Below are 18190 nucleotides of genomic sequence, written 5' to 3'. Positions count from 1 at the left end.
AACCCCAGATGCATCCTCAACCTCTCAAACAATCCACTCTAATAGCATCCCAATAATCCACTATTAATCGACCCTCCCTCCCCTCTTTTCTTTTCCTTTTTCTTTTCCAGGCCATTGAGCCCCAAAAATCCACCCATCCATTCCCCCATCCTCAGCAACAAGACCACAAACCAAACACGCATAAGGAGACCTCCCATCCATCACTCATTACTCAAAACCGAACGATTCAAAGATGAAGATCTCACCATCGGACACGCACTATTGAATTCGAGAAATCCAATTTTACAGGTACAGGATCGCGAAAGAAGAATCGAGAAATTGTATTAATACTACATGAGTGCTATCAGATCAAGGGATATGATATGATATCATGTGAAGATATTTGTGAGAGTGTGAGGAGTTAGATTGGGTATATCTAGCTTTGATATTTGCACAGGAAGGCCTCGTGGTTTCCTTCTGAATCCTGAATCGAGTCTACTTGTATGACTATGTCGGGGGTAGGCAACCTAGATGTAGAAAATAAACATCAGAGGACTACTAAAACAAATAACAACTTGAACACTGCGTCCAGAGCAACGAACACACAATCCCACTGTAACAAGTACACCACTAATCCATCTCATGTCTATGCATATAGCTATACAATCTAGCCTCATAATTGTACACATAATACAACACAATACATATTTAAACCTTTATTCACTCAGGCCCCACAAATAAACAACTAAATCCTCATCCTCAGCGCGCCCCTCTCCAACTCACCAACCATTCCATTTCCAGCCAGAGCCCATTTCTCCGTCACAGTTTTCTCATCCACTCTCTGTCTCAAAACTCCACTCTGCGCCCAATATTCCATCAAACTTCTCGCTTCTCGCTTACTCAATCCATTTAACCACATGACCTGTACCTTTTGCAATGCTTTATCGGCTCTCTCATCGTATTGCTTCTCATAAGGATCACGTTCTGTGATTTCTTCTTCTAATTGTCGATTGAGTTGTTGCACGATCGCTAGATCTGTAGATCTCGATACAGGTGCGTGACTACGTGATGTAGCTGCAATTACTGCACCTCCATTTGGTAGGGATTTCTCTCCAGAGAGATATTGCACGAAATGGTTTACAACAGCCAAATCATGGGCATGAATCAATTCAAATGCAGCGTTTCGGTAAAGACTGTTTTGCATGATCCATTGAAGACCGTCTAATGTCATGAGAACTGGAGGTCGGTCTGCAGCCGTAATTTCTTTCCAGAATGCTTGGAATATTGGCCATGAGTGATCTGGTTCCTGAGCTCCAAGTTCGCAAAGTCTGAGGAGGGATAAATTTTCTTGGAGAGGAATTGGGAGATCATGCGTTTGTGACAATTGGAGTTTGTCAAGAACTGCTTCGTTGGCTTTGCCGATACGTCCCAGCCATGTCGCGGTATATGTGTTTTGTGAAAAGAGAGTAGGCGTGGTATCGGGCACAGGAGAATATTCAGTGCAAGCGTTGACAAGTTCTTGGGCTATAAATCTTATTAGCATAATGCAAACCATAAAAAATAAATAACATACTATCCGCAATATTCAAGACAATCCAGCCCTTGACAAAAGCCGAAGCCATAGCCTGTAAAAGCATCAAACTCTTCCCTGATACCCTCCCTCCATCAACCACCAATCGCTCCGTTTTTTTCTCTGCTCCCGCCTCTTCCAAAACCTTCGCACAAATAACACTTTCCTCCCGGACCAAAACCGCTGGCCTCCTAAATAAATTCCATCCCTGCGTAATCTTGAACGCTTCACTTGCTCTTAAGCTATCCACCGTGCTGCCACTCAACCCCACTACCTTCCCTGCCAATCCCTCACTCGAAACATTGCTCATTCCCAAATCTTCTAGTTCTACTTCCAACGCATTTGTATTACTGAGAACGATTCTCTTCCTCAACGCCTTCCTCTCTCCTTCCGCAGGAGGTTTTCCAGTCCGTACAGGTGGCGGCTTCTTCTTGATCTTCAACGTCTTTCCACCCCTCGCCATATTTTGTCCAAACGCTCCCTTTGGTTTAGCAGCCAGCGGATTCTTGGACATAACCGCACTTGTTGAAAATCCCGCCGTGGCTGCAATTGTGGGAAGTCGCGATGCCGCATGATTGCCCTGGATTAATTGCGAAGTATTCGGCCTCGAGAGGCATTTCCAACATCCCGAGGATGCCATATCTGCGAATGCTGCAGTGAGTTTCAAAGGGTCCAATTCCTCTCGACGTGTCGTGCCTCTCTCTCACTCCAGAAATCTTTCTCGACTAGGATCAAACACATCCCGCGCTAAATTGCGGCCGCACAAGGATCCTCCCGCAAAAGCAGCAGTCCAAAATTTATTTTATTTCCTCTATCTCAATCTGAATCTGAATTTCTTCTCCTCTATGAAAAATATATACCCAATCTTCACCCATTCAATTGATTTATCAACCTCACATCCAACATGTCCGAAGAAGCCCCCAAGAAACTATCCAAACTCCCCATCACAGTCAACAAACCCACTCCCTACACATTCGATCTCGGTCTCCTCCTCGCCGAAGACCCTAATCCGCTTCTCCTCACCACCTCCGCAAATCTCGAAGATGATCTAGCTGCAACTGCCAGAGACGGTGCGCAAGCATTACTGAACCAATTACTGAGCATCTGTCCCATTGCATCGACGCCCAGTGGTGTATTATTGAGTTTACCTGGGATTGCTACAAAGTTGCCTCGTGAAAAGGTAATTATGCGATTTCAATTTTTTCTTCCTTTTGCATTCTCGCGAATTTGGAGATTCCAATTTGGAGTCTCAATTAATACTCAATACATACTAACACATTTCCAGCCTCTTCCCCCCCCAGTCGCTCAAACCACCTGGCAAAAATTCGCAGCTAAGAAGGGTATTAAACCCAAGACTGCCGAGGCCAAGAAGAAGCTTGTGTATGATGAATCTACCGGCGAATGGGTTCCCAAATGGGGATATAAGGGAATCAACAAGAAGGGAGAAGACGATTGGATTGTGGAAGTTAATGAGAACAAGGAGCGCGAGAGAAAGGAGGGAACTGAAAGACAAAATGATGGAAGACGGGAAAGAAAAGAAAAGGTTAGGAGGAATGAGAGAATGCAAAGGAAGAACGAGAGGAACGATAGAAAGAATCACGGAGGAAAGAGAGACTAAATTGTTGGGATTTGACTGTCAGCCCATATGCGACGAGGGGAAGTACAAAGAAAGGTGGATGATTTCATGGTGGGTGGACTTCATTGTATGGCGTTGGGATGGATTATCATTGGCGTTATTAGGGCAATCATTGCTTGTGGAAAGGAAAAAGTGTTTCGCCTTACGTCGGAAGACATTAGATTACAAGAACACCTCATTGAGACATTCCAGAGTTATAATAACATATAACAATGGTATTGAACAGTTCAAATTCATTCGAGAAGACATAAATGGCAAGACCCTCAATAAATAGCAAACGAAGAATACAAATGCAGAATTAGTTCCTCATCCCTCCTTCATCCACCGCCGGCCAACTACCGGTCTAAGAACACTCTTGAGTGTTGAACATGAGTTCTATCAGTTAACATCACATCAAAATAAGAAGTCTGAAAGTCAAAATGGTACATGGCATTAATTTCAAATCCATGCCCATGATCTCTGATGCTCTTCACACTGTCACCCAATGCGCTCGTTGACCCTAGCTAGGTAATCTATGGTCTCTGGACTCCTTTGCTCCAAACATAACATATACCCCTATCGTACAAACAAGTCCTGCTTTCCTCTCCCTCATCCTCATCTCCCATGTGCCTGATAGCGAGCCGGTCTCGAGGACCTGAAGCAATTCGTGCCTCCTGATTCATCTCTAAACTTCCTGACAATTCATTCCAGCCTCCAGCCTCCATCCATCCATCCATCCATCTCCATCACGCCCCACGCTTATAATCCCTCAAAAAATCAAAGTAACAATCCACTCCATATACCACCAATCCATGTCCAAATCCCATACCCCATCCATCCATCCATTATTAAACCCGCCTTCTGTGCTAATATGCTTTGTGCCGTCAAGATTCAAACATGCTGCGCTGGGGGTATTCAACAAAACAAGCACGCATGAAATTTTTGTAAAAAAAAACATTCCATTGAATTGAAATGGGAAAGAAGGAAATACTTGTGTTGCATGAACGAACAAAACGAACGTCAAGAAACGTGTGTAGAGTAGATCTCATCGGTATTTTGTGCGTGATACTGAAGGAAATTCGTCGAATGCGTTCAGTCCTATTCATTTACCAAAGTTCGTAAGCAATTAAAAAAATCGACCGAGGAAAATGTAATTTTGTCGCTTGATGTTTAGTTCGTACGAGTTTGTGAGAACCTGTATCGCCCTAATATGTAGAGGTAGAATTATGATGATATGCGACCTTTTGGTGTGACTTTTCAAAAGCCCGCCTGTTAAATTCTTTAGTTTCGTGATTTTGAGTAAAAGAAACTCAAAAGCCAATAGGAGAGAGTGGTTTGATGGGACTCAATGGTCTCATATCCCCATTTCGAGGCGGCGTCGCCTGTATAACAGTCAAAGTTGTACTAACAGTATCAATGCTGTTCATGCTATTGCTCTGACTCATGGCACCCTCCCTGTGATTCTCCACTTGAACCTGTCTTTGACTTCTCTCGCTATCCGGGCTTCTGCGTTGATTTTTTTCGCCGCTGGCTTTTCGTCCCTTCTCATGGCTGTGTTTTCGGCCCTGATTCTCGAGGCTGACACTCGATGGTTTGCTGCTGTCAGAACTGCTAACGTTCCTTTCATCATGGCTCTCAACAGCAGTGCTACTTCGTCCACCAGCACTTCCGGGTGGCATCTGATCGAAAAGCATATACTCTTGTTCAATATATACTGCTTCAGTCTTACAGCCCTTCCAACAATCTCTCCAGTCACAAACAAGAAATTTGAAACAGAATGCATCCATCTTCATACAAGGTTGAAAGCAGATACATAAATTCCTAAAGTCCATCTTGTTTTTTTCGGAGTGGGCGAGCAGTAGAGATAGATGGCAAGTGATGGCGAAGAGGAGGTAGTAATTGAAGGGAGAAAGGTTAGATAATTCCTCGACAAGTTGTGGTGGGACCTCATCAGAGCCCGCACATTCTCTAGCAATTCGATCTTGTGCAGCTCTGGGAAGTAGTTCGTCGGGGAGTTCGCGAAGCCATGCTTTAAGCATTGAGCCAATGATATTTATATCGTAGAGGTCATCACATTCGAAAAGATCGATATCAAGCTCTAGCGGTGTGTTAGTATATTCTCAAGAATCATCAAAGAAAGAATCTTCAAACCTTCGTCGAATCTCCTCTGCCACCTTTTCACCTGGGGTCCGCTTCCAGGTACTCTGTAAAGTCCCTCCACATCACTTCCCTTGTAGTTCAAATAGTCAATCGCTCTCCAAGGAAAAGATGGCATCCAAAACTCTGTTTTGTCCCTTGAATCCTCCAATCTCTTTGATATCCTAGTAAGTCGAGTTTGCTCGACAAGTGGCTTATTGATGACCTTTAAAACATAATGCTCATCATCGACCGAGGGTTCCTTATGTGAAGAGCTACCACTCCGTCCTCCCTTTCCGAATAGATTCTTGTGTATTGCCCCAGCTCCCTTTGTTGCTTGTGATTTGATGTTGTTGAAGAATGCATGTCCGCCGGCCTCTTTAAATGTTGTCGAGAAGGACGACTGATTTCTGCTATTATCCTTCGTGTGGTCCTTTGTATTTTCTCTCATGGAATCCTTTCCACGATTTTCTCTCGAGCGGCTATGTTGACGGTCTCCCGATCGTTGTCGATTGTTAGTCGGAGTCGACATCTCCCTACAATTTCTATCGTCGTCGCTTCGAGCCGGTGTCGTAGTCTTCACAGAACTTGAAGAGCTTGTGTGTGTGTATTGACGGGTAGATAAATCAGGATCCAAATAATTATTTTTTGGCGGAGAGGGCTCAGCGGGGGTATTCTCATCTCGTAACGATCTAGTTCTACCGAGGAGACTGAATTGCTTCGGTTTATTCTTTCGATTATTGATTGAATTAGAATCGGAATTTTGTTGTGGGGAGTCGTTCGTTGATGATGCCAGCGAGGCGTCAGATCTTGACTGAACCCCGAGCGGTTTTCTAACTAACGAAGATCCAGTAGGACCTGATTCTATTTTGAAAAGAATTAGTTTATGTGAATCACTTAGCATGGATTAATTACCCAACAACATTATTGTCTGAAGAGGAAGGGACGAAACAGAATGGGTCGTACCACTTCTTTTAGTGTCCTGTGATGAAACCTTTCCGCTCATCGCAGGGCGGTCTGTGTCTCTGGACATATTATTGTCCTCGACAACATTCACTTGGCGTGATATATTTGATGAAGAAGACAATTGAAGTTTACTTGCACTTTTGGATGCTTTATAATTTGAAAAGAATCCGGTTCGCGAAGGTTTTCCCTTGATACCGACGACCTTATCTGGAGTCCGGGGAGAGGAGGAAGATTGAAATGAAGAAAGAGAAGGGAGAGTTTGTGATGTTGGTATTCCACCTCCACCTCCAGTTCCACTTCCACTGCCAATGGTAATTGATGAATCTTTTTCGGATGTCTGCGGATAGACTTCTTGCATGGAAGGAGTTTCGTCTCTTTGATTTTGTCCCTGTTCTTGGGGTTGAGGGTGGAGTTGTTTTTGTTGTTGTTGTTGTTGTTGTTGTTGTTGTTGTTGTTGTTGTTGTTGTTGTTGTTGTTGTTGTTGTTGTTGTTGTTGTTGTTGTTCTTGTTCTGGTTGCTGCAGTTCAGGTCGAAGTTCTTGTTCTTGTTCTTGAGCTTGACTTCGAGGCTGCTGTAGTGATTGTGATTTCTTTGTATTAAATTTGAAGGGAGACCTCGGCGATCTTGGGGATTTGGCACTCAAAGGAGATCTTGGACTTTGTTGAATGTTAATAAATTCCGTACCATTGACATTAACTCTTCCTCCTGTACCGGGTTCCAGCGTCAGCGGCTGTAGGCCATTTTTTCTTGCCATTTTCCCCCTGTTATCCGCCGATGACCTCTTGTCAGGGCCTAATAAACCCAGGGTTCTGATAGATTATCTCGTGTGCACCCTATACACTGCACAGCCTTCAGGTACCCGTCAATATCTTGATCACAAATCCTAAACAAATATATAAATATACTTCGTGCTTGGTACACTTTCCGTTCTATCGCGCGGGTGGTTCGTGCGGATGAAAATGGCACAAAGTGCTCTTCCGGGTCTGCTCAGTGCTTCGCAATAACTCTTTTCGGAAGCAGGTAGATTAATAGGTGAAGATAGATCCTAGAATTGTCCGTCTTTCCGCACTCGTTTCGCAGCAGACTCGTATGAATGAAGGTTTAAAACCCCCTTGTAATTCGGTCGTAGGACAATGAGAATGCGTGCTTGCTTGATTGATCTATAATCCTTGTTCTGATCCACTGTCAAGAGACATTGATATTCGAAAAGCGGTAGGGAAAGAAGGTATCCTCAGTCCTGGGATGGAGATGGAGAAGAAGAGATCATTGGAGGTTCTGGGAAGAAGCGCGGAGTGATGAAACAGCCATGAAAGTTGTCGCGTACGAGGATTTCAAGGTTTGGTCTATGGAATGTAGGGACTGCGAGACTATAAGACTATAAGACTGTCTATCTACAAACTTTGGCTTTTTCTCTCAGGCTAAACTATTCCGTCTTCTTCTAAAGCTTCTACGACGCAAAAGGTTGGATGATTTTAGACGCGGGATCAGACAAACACCCACTTGTCCTTGGATCGTAACTAGTTTTACGATTAGATAGCTCAATGCGGTTATGGATTTACCTGATAATGAACACGGGGGGTAGGGATGGGGATGGGAGCAAGATATTACCTGCAATAAGGTTATTAAACGATATGAGTGAAAGACTTTTATGATAGTTGCTCGCTCATACTTGCAATACTGTCGGACCTACGCAGCCGGTGGATTGTGTTCGTAAGGATATCAGTCGAGAAGTCGTAATGCTTTCAAGATTATCTACTGGTGTCCCTCAGCAAACAGTCGAGTACTCCTTACCTCTGTCTAGTATCTATACATGAGATCAAATCTAATCAAGTGGAATCCTGCATCCAATGCCTGCCATACATTGCAATCACGATCAAAGGGGTTCTCACGAGTCACAACCCTCATTCTTGCTTACAGTCATACCTCGCATATCAAATCAATCATCCTTCTAGGAACTAGCTGCACGGCCACGATGTAAGGCGCAAGTACCATCATGAATTCATAGATTCATTACACAGATTTCTGTTCAGAGACCTCAGATCCCTCAGAGATCAGAGCGAAGCCGCCACAGTGATAGGATTTCCATCTGAGGCTATGTCTAGTGCCTGTGAGCATTTTTGCGTTGACTCGTTTCCTTCCATAGTCAGAGTGCCGATACACTGAACAATAATCAAGCTACCTGCATATCTCAGAGTAGCACCGTATGACTCGGAGCCATCATCCATTGAAGCTAACACGAGTGCAGGATAATCGTGAATTTAGAATCCTTTCTCTCGCCGCCGCATTCTCTTCTAATCTAAAGTGGGTTCATGAATGAATAAACGTTTAGCTCATCTATGCCTATGTCCATGCCGGTACTTTCACCAAGCCAGGAACGACCATGGAGAACGGGGAAAAAGAAAGATCAACTCTTTCTTTCTAATGCTCGGCATCAATTCCTTTTGTCGTTATATTGCATTTCAAAGCGCGATTATGCATCGTATTCGACGGAAATCCCCATCTTCTTGATCCTTGCCGACACCGTAGTGGGTGTCACAAGATTAGATTGTCTCGATTGGACAATTCATATGCATGAAAAAAGAAAACGGCAGATTCCAAAGCAGGTTCCATCTCCTTAGCCAGGAACCACGAACACCTAGGTAGGTATCTTTCACCGTCTGTAATTTGTCTATCTACCGAATTATAAAACATGTATCAAAGGGGTCGTCATTTCTGCCGTTGATTATTGTAAGATTACAAGAATAGCTGCGCGTACACCAGCAGACAAGTATTGGATTGTTTTGACGGTGTACGGATTACGGATTATGGATTATGTACAGATTGCCACTCATACAATGCGGAGAGTCATCTTGCTTCCCGAGCACCGAGTACCTTATTCTTCTGCAGCTCTGCAGATAACGACCATACATGCATTGGGTTGGTCATGGTGAGTATTTAGTTGGTGATAGCCCACGCGCGCGGTACCCAAGTACTTCTTTCTATGTACCATGGTAACGGATCGTGTGAATTAAATCGTGGCTATGCAACAAATTTAGGAGACTGGGTATCATCACGTGACGATCTTTACCGTTCTATTCTTATCTTCAATTGTTCTCCCGCCGTTGGATGTACGGAGTACTCCATATGTAGCTAATAAGTAGTAAGTACCTAGTAGAAACAAGCATTTTCATCTGATATCAAACAGTAGTCCCCCCCTAGAAAATCTTCATTCATTACATCCAATGCATCCACGTGTTGTTAGTACAGAACAACGACTCAGTCTCAATTTTGTATGGAAAGAGTTTTCGTTTTGCCAATGTTTGCAATGTATTTTTTGCGCTTGTCACCTTTCATTTGTGTGCTTGTATTTGGTAATCTCAGTCTCGGTTATGCTCTTTTATGAACATCTAGGAGTGTCCTAGTATAATCGCAACATATAAACATTGCATTTATCTTGAATCTACTGTTCACTCGAGTGGGTGAGGAGACCAGAGCTTCTGTATTTGCATAGCATTACATTTTCCCTAATTATCCCCTTCATTTACCCTAAGATTTGAAAATTCAAGGAGGGATCTGGAACATGGCGATGGATAACGATAAAGACAAACTGCTGATGTGTGTGTGGCATTCGATTGAGTGCTTGACCCGCATTATTTTGGAGAATGCGATGTTGTACTCCATAAGGTTCTGGCCAGATGAACTCCAGCTGGAGTTTGTGATTGAAGCTCCCCACCAGATATCTGCACCAGGAATGATCCACGGTATGTGCACAGCTCCTTATTTTACACTCTGGGAATAACTCTCTCGATATCAATTTCGTTTGTCCTTGGACCAGATCTAGGCTCTGAATCTATATTTACATATACCTGTTCATTACTCTTCATTATTATTCTTCCCCCAACTCGAGTCTTCTTTAGGAAGCCTAATATCTTTCAATGGGTGTATATGACAAAGTAATGAAGCATGAATGCCCGAGATGAGTAAGATATTGAAGTGTTATTTTATCTTATTTAGATTCCTCGGAATCGATAATTCTTCGCTCCCTATTGTTAATGAGGTAGTGGAGGGTCGATACCCAATTTTACGAAACTGCCCTAGAACATTCAAGAATGTTGAAAATTTTGAAAGCAACTCCACATGGCAAAAAGAAGACTATGATATAAGTGCAAAGAGAGTTCATCCTTCTAGGCTGGTGGGGGTTGGTGAAGGACGGGGTAGGTAGGAGAAATTCTTTCTGCATTTGCATAATATGCTCTTCAAGTTCTATCGCAATGGTTGGGACATGTGGTTTGATCAATGAATCTTCCTGTGAAGGTCGATGTCGAATTTGTCCTTCTGATGATCCCCTGGTATAAAGTTCTATCATTGTAATACATTGTAAGGTTTCGTTATCTGCTCTGTCATATCGGTGACACATGGTCACTAGCAACACTGCCGTCTATGTTTTTATGTGACTCTCCGCAGAGTCGATGACCAAGTCTCTACTAACAGGAGTTCTTGTAGATTGGTGATATCGTAGATTTTAGGACATCCTGCAAAGACAAAAAAGAGAACGAGAGTGAAAAATTGCATTACGGTCGATAATCGCGCTTTGATTTACATAACTGCAGGCACTTTCTTGTTTACACAAGAATACTTGACAACATAACAGAATTACCTCCACATCCAAAAATCATTTCGTCGCACTCCTAGCCACTCCAAATTTTCTTCCCCAAGCTCTAGCCTTCCGATCCATATCCGCCCTGACAAATACCATTACGATGCCCATCAAACCAGCTAACATCCAACTCAAAATAACTCTTCCAAATCCACCCCTCACACTACCTCCAAGCACGCCTCCCTTAACCAACCACGTAAGCATATCCGTCGTAATGAGCTCCTCTCCTCCCTCTAACCCTTTAATACTCCTCTCTGCAATAACATGTGGTGTCCGACCCTCATCACCCTCCTCAAGCTGCAAAGTAAGACCATGCTTAGTGAGATTTTCCGTCTCGTAAGATTCCGTCAAAATAGTAGCCGGAAAAATAGTGTGTACCCTCACCCGCGGCGCATCTGGAAAAGCCGCAGCATACAAATTCATCTCCTGCGAAAGCGAGTCCGAAAGAGAGCGCAGCGCCGCTTTGGACGGACTATACGGTGCATACCCCGCAAAACTATACAGTGCCACAAACGACGCTGTGAAAATGAGATGGCGCGCAGGCGGTGGAGTATCACTTTTAGAACTCGATACATCATGGTCACGCGTTGAAGCATCCTCCAACGGCTTAAGCCAACTCCTCAACGTCGCATGCGCCATATATGCACTCGTCATATAATTACTCGCCATCTGTTTCTCTATCTGCTCGACCGGCGCATCCACAAATAGCGCCGGATACGCGCTCCCCGCACAACACCATACTGTATCGGGGGGCCCTCGATTCCAGGCTACCACCTCGTCGATAACACGTGCGCATTCGCTTGCGGAACAGAGATCTGCGCTTATGTGGTGGAAACGCTGGGTGGAGGGATTGAGGGCCCCGAGTCGGATGTAGGATATGGCTTCTTGTAGTTTTTGAGAGTCCCGCGCGACGATGATGATGTGTGCGCCTTTCTGGGAGAGTTGGTGGCTTACTTCGCGGCCCATGCCGCGGGATCCACCGGTGATGAGGATGGTCTTTGAGGGGGGTTAGTTTTGGGGGCGGGGAAGGAAGGGAGGGATGCGGTATTGCGTACCTTGTCGTGCACTGGGAATGCGTTTTTGGAAGATAGAGTGCCCATGTTTTTTACTGTACGTGGGAGTGTGTAATCAAAAGCCGTGTTGAAATTGTTAATGATAAATTAATGAGTATTCAAGATCAAATCGTCCACGTAAAAAGTACTCGAGATACCTAGTTATAAATATCCTCACACCCCATTCATCAATTCCCTCTCAGCAAACCTTACCAAAACAAAATAATATAAAAAATCATCAAAATCCACAACGACAAAATATAAATACATTGGCTCATTCACTCGCACTCACTCCTAGCTATGTTATATATCATTTACTTTCTTCGCATCGTATTTCTGAACCTATAGAGTAGATTAACAGGATATATAAAATCTTACATCCATACCTGACATTACGGAGTACCGACCCAGGTACTCGTACGGTATACCGCATGCTTTTCCCCACCATTTCGAGCTATGTAGGTAGGTAGGTAGGACGACCCCGCGTTTGTTGGGGGTTATTAGGTAGAACTAGTTGATTGTGTATATATATATATATATAACTAATAGATACTCAAATTTTTCACAGATGAAAATTTAAATTCTCATTCGAGGCAGTACTACAACGCGCGAATCTATTTATCTCGTATTTTAATAATCTAATAACTCAATAACCCAATAACGTAGTCTTTCTTATTTTCTAGCTCAAATAGAGTATTGTTCTCAGCTATAATTACTATTTCCAATTAGAGTGATTTGTTTTATGTTTTATCTTTTTGTAATAACTTATGTGATATGTGATATGTGATATGTATACAAAACTTTTGTCGAAATATTCATTACAAAATACAAATACTAGCCTCAGTCTATATCTTAATAGTAGAGGAACTAAATTTACTCAGGAAATTTTCTCTACCAGAAAAGAAGAAAGGATTGATTCGGCAGGAGGAAGATATTACGTATAACTTGGGATACTTACATTACTTGTTAGTTTGTGTACTGCTGGAGAAGAAACACGTTTATTCATTTACATTTTCATTATCTCGGACTGATGAAGATTCCTTTGGCGATGTGGATGTTGAAAGTTCATCATTCATTCATTCGTTTGTATTTGTTGATGGTAGGTATATACCCCCTTTCGTTCTCAATGTCAAGTAGTCACTCTCAAATCCACCCTCACATTCGCCCAGCTGTCTTCACAATCGAGCTATCCACCTCCTCATAGAAAGCGTTTTCTCCACGTACAGGCGCCCAGCCTAGGTGTGTCCTCGCTATATCGCCTTGAGCCCTCGCTCTGTCAGTAAGTATATCAGTGAATATATATATCAGTGATCTTGCAAACTATCATAGAAAGGATCCTAAAGGCATTCTATTCAAAATTCTAGCAGAGCTCAAGCAAGAAAAATTGCATATCTCACTTCGAAGCCAAAACGTCTGTGCTTCTCTCAAATCCGCATCAAACAATCCACTAGCTACTTTTTGCAATGTCAAATTGTGTACTTGTCGTGCATTCAGTAGGGAACATCTGTATCTCATTTACGAGGGGGAAGGGAGTTCTTTTGGCATTAGAGTGGAAAGATTGTCTTCCGTGTTCTGCAAAATAGTATCCTGTCTGGAATTTCTCGGTTAGTGAGGAGGCCAAATTATAATTTCCCACTAGGTAGGATGGGATGGTACATGGAGTTGACGAGTAAGTAGAATGGATAGAATGGATGTCAAGAATCACTGATATGGATGCGAGACTAGATTTTAAAGCTGGAACTGATAGGGACGACTTAGTGATGGGTGATTGCTTGTGAAGAAATTATGATGGTCATTTGGTGGGTAGTATGGGAGGGGAAGGAACGGGTGGGACCGACTGCAATGCACTTAATTCGAGAAGGAAGTGGGGTTGGTGATAGGAGAAGCGAGGCTTAGAATGGATGAAGTTATAATATATGATCTTCAATGCTGGTTGGTGACAAATGGAATAGAATACGACGTCGGGCTTGATGTCATATAGCCATGGTCCCGAGATAAAAAATGTAGAATTTATAGGGACTCTTCAGGCACCATGCCCTGAAGCAGATGTGCAACAAAACTTTTGAGATTTCTGCCAGGGCGGTGGGGTTGATTGATCTGATAATGAGGGTGAGAATCTGATAACTGATAAGTGAGGGGATTGGAACCGTGTAAGTTTTTATTCCTTCCCTGCCAAAGCCAACTACAGAATGTTTACTTCTCTGGCAGGACTATTTCGCTCCGAGAAATCTCTGAAAACTGAATGATACCATCGGAATATCTGAATAAGCCATGCCATCGGTCTGATCTCCCGACACAGGCCAATCGCCTAGCATTGATGTTCCTGGAACTTGTATTATTGTTCACATCAATGAGGTGCACTCTCAACGAGTCAATGGAAACAGAAGGTCATCATCCGTACAAGAATATAATGACATCTCGTCCAGTTTAAAATTGACGCATGTTAATTCCCCAAAAACGTGATACAACAGTCATGACGAGCGTATGCTGCCGCGACCACAATTATATGATGTCGCGAGTAATCAGAACCCCTCTCTTCCCCTTTAAGAGATACTTACTCAGGAATCATGTGCCTATTACCAATGCTACCGAGTTTCTCCATTTGTTCAGATCTGCGAACTAACGCCGTCATCTCGTATTTATTGTTGTTCAATACATGATTTCTGAAGGAATTCGTCCAAAACGAACTCCCCACTATAATTTTGTCATTCCCAACATCCAAGAGCGCGTATGTTAAACGCTAGACGAAAAATAGGTGTAACCTGTAACGCGTATGATCAAAACTCGAATTATCTTGGTCATAATTTGAATTGTGAAACTTTGTGAAGTATGAGACACAAGTGGAAATATCTGAGCTGAAAAGAGAGCACCTACGTAGGATGACTGTGTGTTTGTGGAAAAAGCAAGTGCGCGTAGTAGGAGAATCAATATTGAGGGGTAACGCAATGATGCTGGCTGGCTGGTGCCGCTCTTGTGAGTCTTACTTATTGAAGCAGCTTTATGAATAACCATATCGCATTGTGTCCGTCTCACTGTGGACCAATCTGCTTCCTGATATACACTCTACACAAAACTTATTCTCGAGATCAGCTAATCTCATTCGTTTAAGCAATCAAGATGTGTTTAGTGAAAGTATTCGGTTAGGGATAACCTTACACGAGCAGTATAAGAAAGTATTTGTACCGAATCTCGATATTCGATTGACCCCTGATGAATTAAGCTTCAATTAAGAAAAACATAAAGGCTAACTAATCCTTTTAGTTTGAAACTTAATCGTTAAGAGTCCACTGTAATTCCATAATTCTCTAATTTGTCGAAACGTTCCTGCAGAGCTTACCTGACTTGACCACTTTTTCTACTTAACACGGGAAAGTTGTGGGGAGAAGAAGAAACCGAACGGAAACCACACATTTTCCGATGAGAAGGTAATTAATTAGGTGGGCAGATATACTAGGTAGGTATGACATGTATCCAGGAAATAGAAGGAGTTCGTAGGAGGTAGAATGGAGAGAGTATATATCTGTATACCTGGGTAGCTAGGTGTATAGAAAATACATAAGCGATGCCATTGCTGCATAACCTTACAATTATACTCACAATATAACTGTAAGTAAATTCTAAAGATGTCAGTTACTCATTCCAGTGAATACTAGGTAAATAGTAAGCAATATCTCGTATTGTTATACTTCCATCTGCCCCCGCAAACAGCCTGCATCTAGCTTATGATTACTGTACGGTAGATCTCCACCACTCAATTATTAACCTTGCCCTCCCTTTCCCTTCCCTTCCCTTTCCATCTTTTCTACCAATACAAAGTACCCTTTTGCAGCAAACAACCAACTCCTTCCACTCGGAAATCCTTCAGATTGCTATCCTCATACCATCTGTCTCTTACATTCATTCATCAACAATCTTTCGTTAACAATATTTCTTGTGTAAATCGTTTACTACTTCAGTATATTGACAATCCAAATCGAAACAGTCCCAGCCCTTGGCATATTCTTCCAATATTAGCCACTCCCGAAATTACTTGGATGGAGAGAAGAAAATAAGTCGTAACACAAGTGCCCTGGACTATGATCATACCATCACGATTGATCAAATGTAACAGCGTCGAATCCATCGTCTATTCTACCATCCATCCATCCATCCATCCATCAAGCAACAAAACTGGAAAGCAACATTCCAACCTCATAATAAACTCTCCTCAAAAACATCTCCTATCCGCATTCCACGGGAGATATCCGCACGTCATATATACTATACCAGACAATTATAGAAACCCGCGAGCGACAAGAAACTGGCGGAGCAGAGGGAAGATAATAGCAGATTATTGTCGCAATCGCGAAGACTATCGTCTGCCAACATCCCACACGATGTATCGATCCATCCTCTTATTTGCGACGGCAATTTTACCCGCTATTGTTGGAGCTCAGCAATTAGCAGATGGTTCCATCGTTCCATTCTCGTCCGACCTTCCATCGTGCGCCTCGCAATGTGGACCTCTTTCCGATGTTCAAGGGGCTTGCACTCCTCCAGTTACGGCCGCGGTCTCTAGCTCTTGTTTTTGCGCAGATTCTAGATTGACGCCTTTTCTTACTGGAACCTCTGGGGTATCTTCTGTGTGTGGTGCTGCAAGTTGTACGTCGGATAAGGATTTACAAAGTATTGAGACTTGGTACCAACAATATTGTAATACGCAATCAGCATCGACTACTACTTCGAGTAGTGGAAGTTCTGCTACTTTGTCGAGTTCATCGGGGTCAAGTTCGGGTAGCAAGAATCAGTCTTGGTATGAAAATTCCACATGTATACGGTTATATAGGTAGCTAACTCCCTTCAAGGTTCTCTAGTCACGCAAAATGGGTTGCAATGCTTATTGTACTTGTTGTTGGAATAACACTTGCCTGGCTTATTGCCTTCTATTTCCGAAGACGCTATCTTAGAAAGAGGGAAAAGGAAATCGAAATGAGACCACCAGTCGCTTTGGGACCACATCAACTTCAAAATACAACAGATGGATACCGATATGGAGAGGGCGCCATTAATGCGGCTGAAGGAGGACATCACAAGGAAGCCACTAGGTCAACCGTGACATCTACTCCAGCAGAGGCAACGAGAGGCAAACGGGAAAGTAAGAGTCTTCAGAAGAAGCAAAGAACTTAACTTATTGGATCTTTAACATATGATGGAATTCATGACTGGGGCGTTCAACTCGGCGATAGGGCATGGTGTTTGGGGAAAAGTTAAAAGACATATGGTCTTTGTTGAATATATTTAATGGATGGAGCTTTGTTAATACCACAGGTGGATGGCAATAGCGTCACATAATGGAATGTCTTATTCAGTCTGAATGAGTACATTATTGAGGAGATATCAAATAGTTGATACTGTTAATATTATGAAGTTTCCATATTCATCTGTTGTCTAGTGCAAGGGAACTGGTGGTCGTTGAGGAAACTAGTGGTCATTTTTTACATTTGGTTTAGGGGTGAAAAATTGGACAACAGTTCCAATCTAATTTGCTTGTGCACAGTGTCCAATAGTCTAGACTGACAGACTATTAAATTTAAATTTTAGGAATCTGATAGCCTGTGGCTGTGGGCAGTTTTCCACATGATTAGAAAGCTACCTAGTGAGTGAATCATTCTATTATGGACTTTTCTTCACTTCAAAGTAGAAAAGCCAAAAGTCCTTTTTCAACTACCAACGCAAAAATAGCTGTACAATGTCTATCCAGGCAACAATTCCCAAAGAAGTCATTCTCAGCTCTTGCATGCTGTTCACTTGTTATATTCTCAACTGTTTAGTTCATGAAACATTCTTGTTCTGCATTGGACTTCAGTCACTCTTCTTCTGCTGTGGGCTGGGAGTCTATCTGTTGGCTGTCAATAACAAATATTCCTTCAAGTTAAGCTGGGTTGGTCAGAGAGGGAGAAGCATGGTTTAGGAGGGTCGAGGTTGAGGCTCACTTGAAAGCATACACTATCTAGATATCCCAGATTTCTCAGGTTCTCCAATTCACTTTTAGGGACATCACACTTATCACCCCCTGACTCGAAGTTGATCCAAGCATGGACAGTGATGTATTCACTTCGGATCCACAATATCATCTTCTCCTCTTTTTCTGCCTAGAATCTTGAGCTGGAGCCTCGACCATTCTTCGACTATTCTTGTTATTACTTTGGGAAAGACCTTTGACCTCTTCTTCCTCTTCTAGTTTATCTTTCTTTTAC

At 42.8% G+C, this 18190-nt stretch overlaps 5 protein-coding genes across 5 annotated transcripts; 2 read left to right on the top strand and 3 right to left on the bottom strand.

The window, feature by feature from the left end:
* Positions 1-308: 308 nt before the first annotated feature.
* Positions 309-2226, bottom strand: EAF01_010082 (uncharacterized protein). The gene is made up of 2 exons (XM_038918339.1): positions 1553-2226; positions 309-1503 (listed from the first exon to the last, which is right to left on the bottom strand). Exons 1-2 carry the CDS (start codon positions 2223-2225, stop codon positions 725-727), a joined length of 1452 nt encoding a protein of 483 aa, XP_038766309.1. The 5' UTR covers position 2226; the 3' UTR covers positions 309-724.
* Positions 2227-2395: 169 nt separating this feature from the next.
* EAF01_010081 (uncharacterized protein) lies at positions 2396-3487 on the top strand. Its single transcript, XM_038918338.1, has 2 exons — positions 2396-2729; positions 2835-3487. The coding sequence occupies exons 1-2, from the start codon at positions 2454-2456 to the stop codon at positions 3165-3167; spliced, it is 609 nt and encodes a 202-aa protein (XP_038766308.1). The 5' UTR covers positions 2396-2453; the 3' UTR covers positions 3168-3487.
* A 987-nt stretch (positions 3488-4474) lies between these two features.
* Positions 4475-7020, bottom strand: EAF01_010080 (uncharacterized protein; the record flags this gene model as incomplete). Its single annotated transcript, XM_038918337.1, has 3 exons — positions 4475-5262; positions 5316-6164; positions 6216-7020. The coding sequence occupies 3 exons, from the start codon at positions 7018-7020 to the stop codon at positions 4475-4477; spliced, it is 2442 nt and encodes an 813-aa protein (XP_038766307.1).
* Positions 7021-10917: 3897 nt separating this feature from the next.
* On the bottom strand, positions 10918-12002 carry EAF01_010079 (uncharacterized protein; the record flags this gene model as incomplete). The annotated part of the gene is made up of 2 exons (XM_038918336.1): positions 10918-11898; positions 11958-12002. 2 exons carry the CDS (start codon positions 12000-12002, stop codon positions 10918-10920), a joined length of 1026 nt encoding a protein of 341 aa, XP_038766306.1.
* Positions 12003-16330: 4328 nt separating this feature from the next.
* On the top strand, positions 16331-17120 carry EAF01_010078 (uncharacterized protein; the record flags this gene model as incomplete). Its single annotated transcript, XM_038918335.1, has 2 exons — positions 16331-16746; positions 16799-17120. The coding sequence occupies 2 exons, from the start codon at positions 16331-16333 to the stop codon at positions 17118-17120; spliced, it is 738 nt and encodes a 245-aa protein (XP_038766305.1).
* Between the last annotated feature and the right edge of the window lie 1070 nt (positions 17121-18190).

This window comes from Botrytis porri (assembly GCF_014898465.1).
Source record: "Botrytis porri strain MUCL 3234 chromosome Unknown BPOR_015, whole genome shotgun sequence".
Taxonomy (NCBI): Eukaryota; Fungi; Ascomycota; class Leotiomycetes; order Helotiales; family Sclerotiniaceae; genus Botrytis; species Botrytis porri.
Note: the sequence above shows the minus strand (reverse complement) of the source record. Positions and strands in the feature narration are given on the sequence as shown.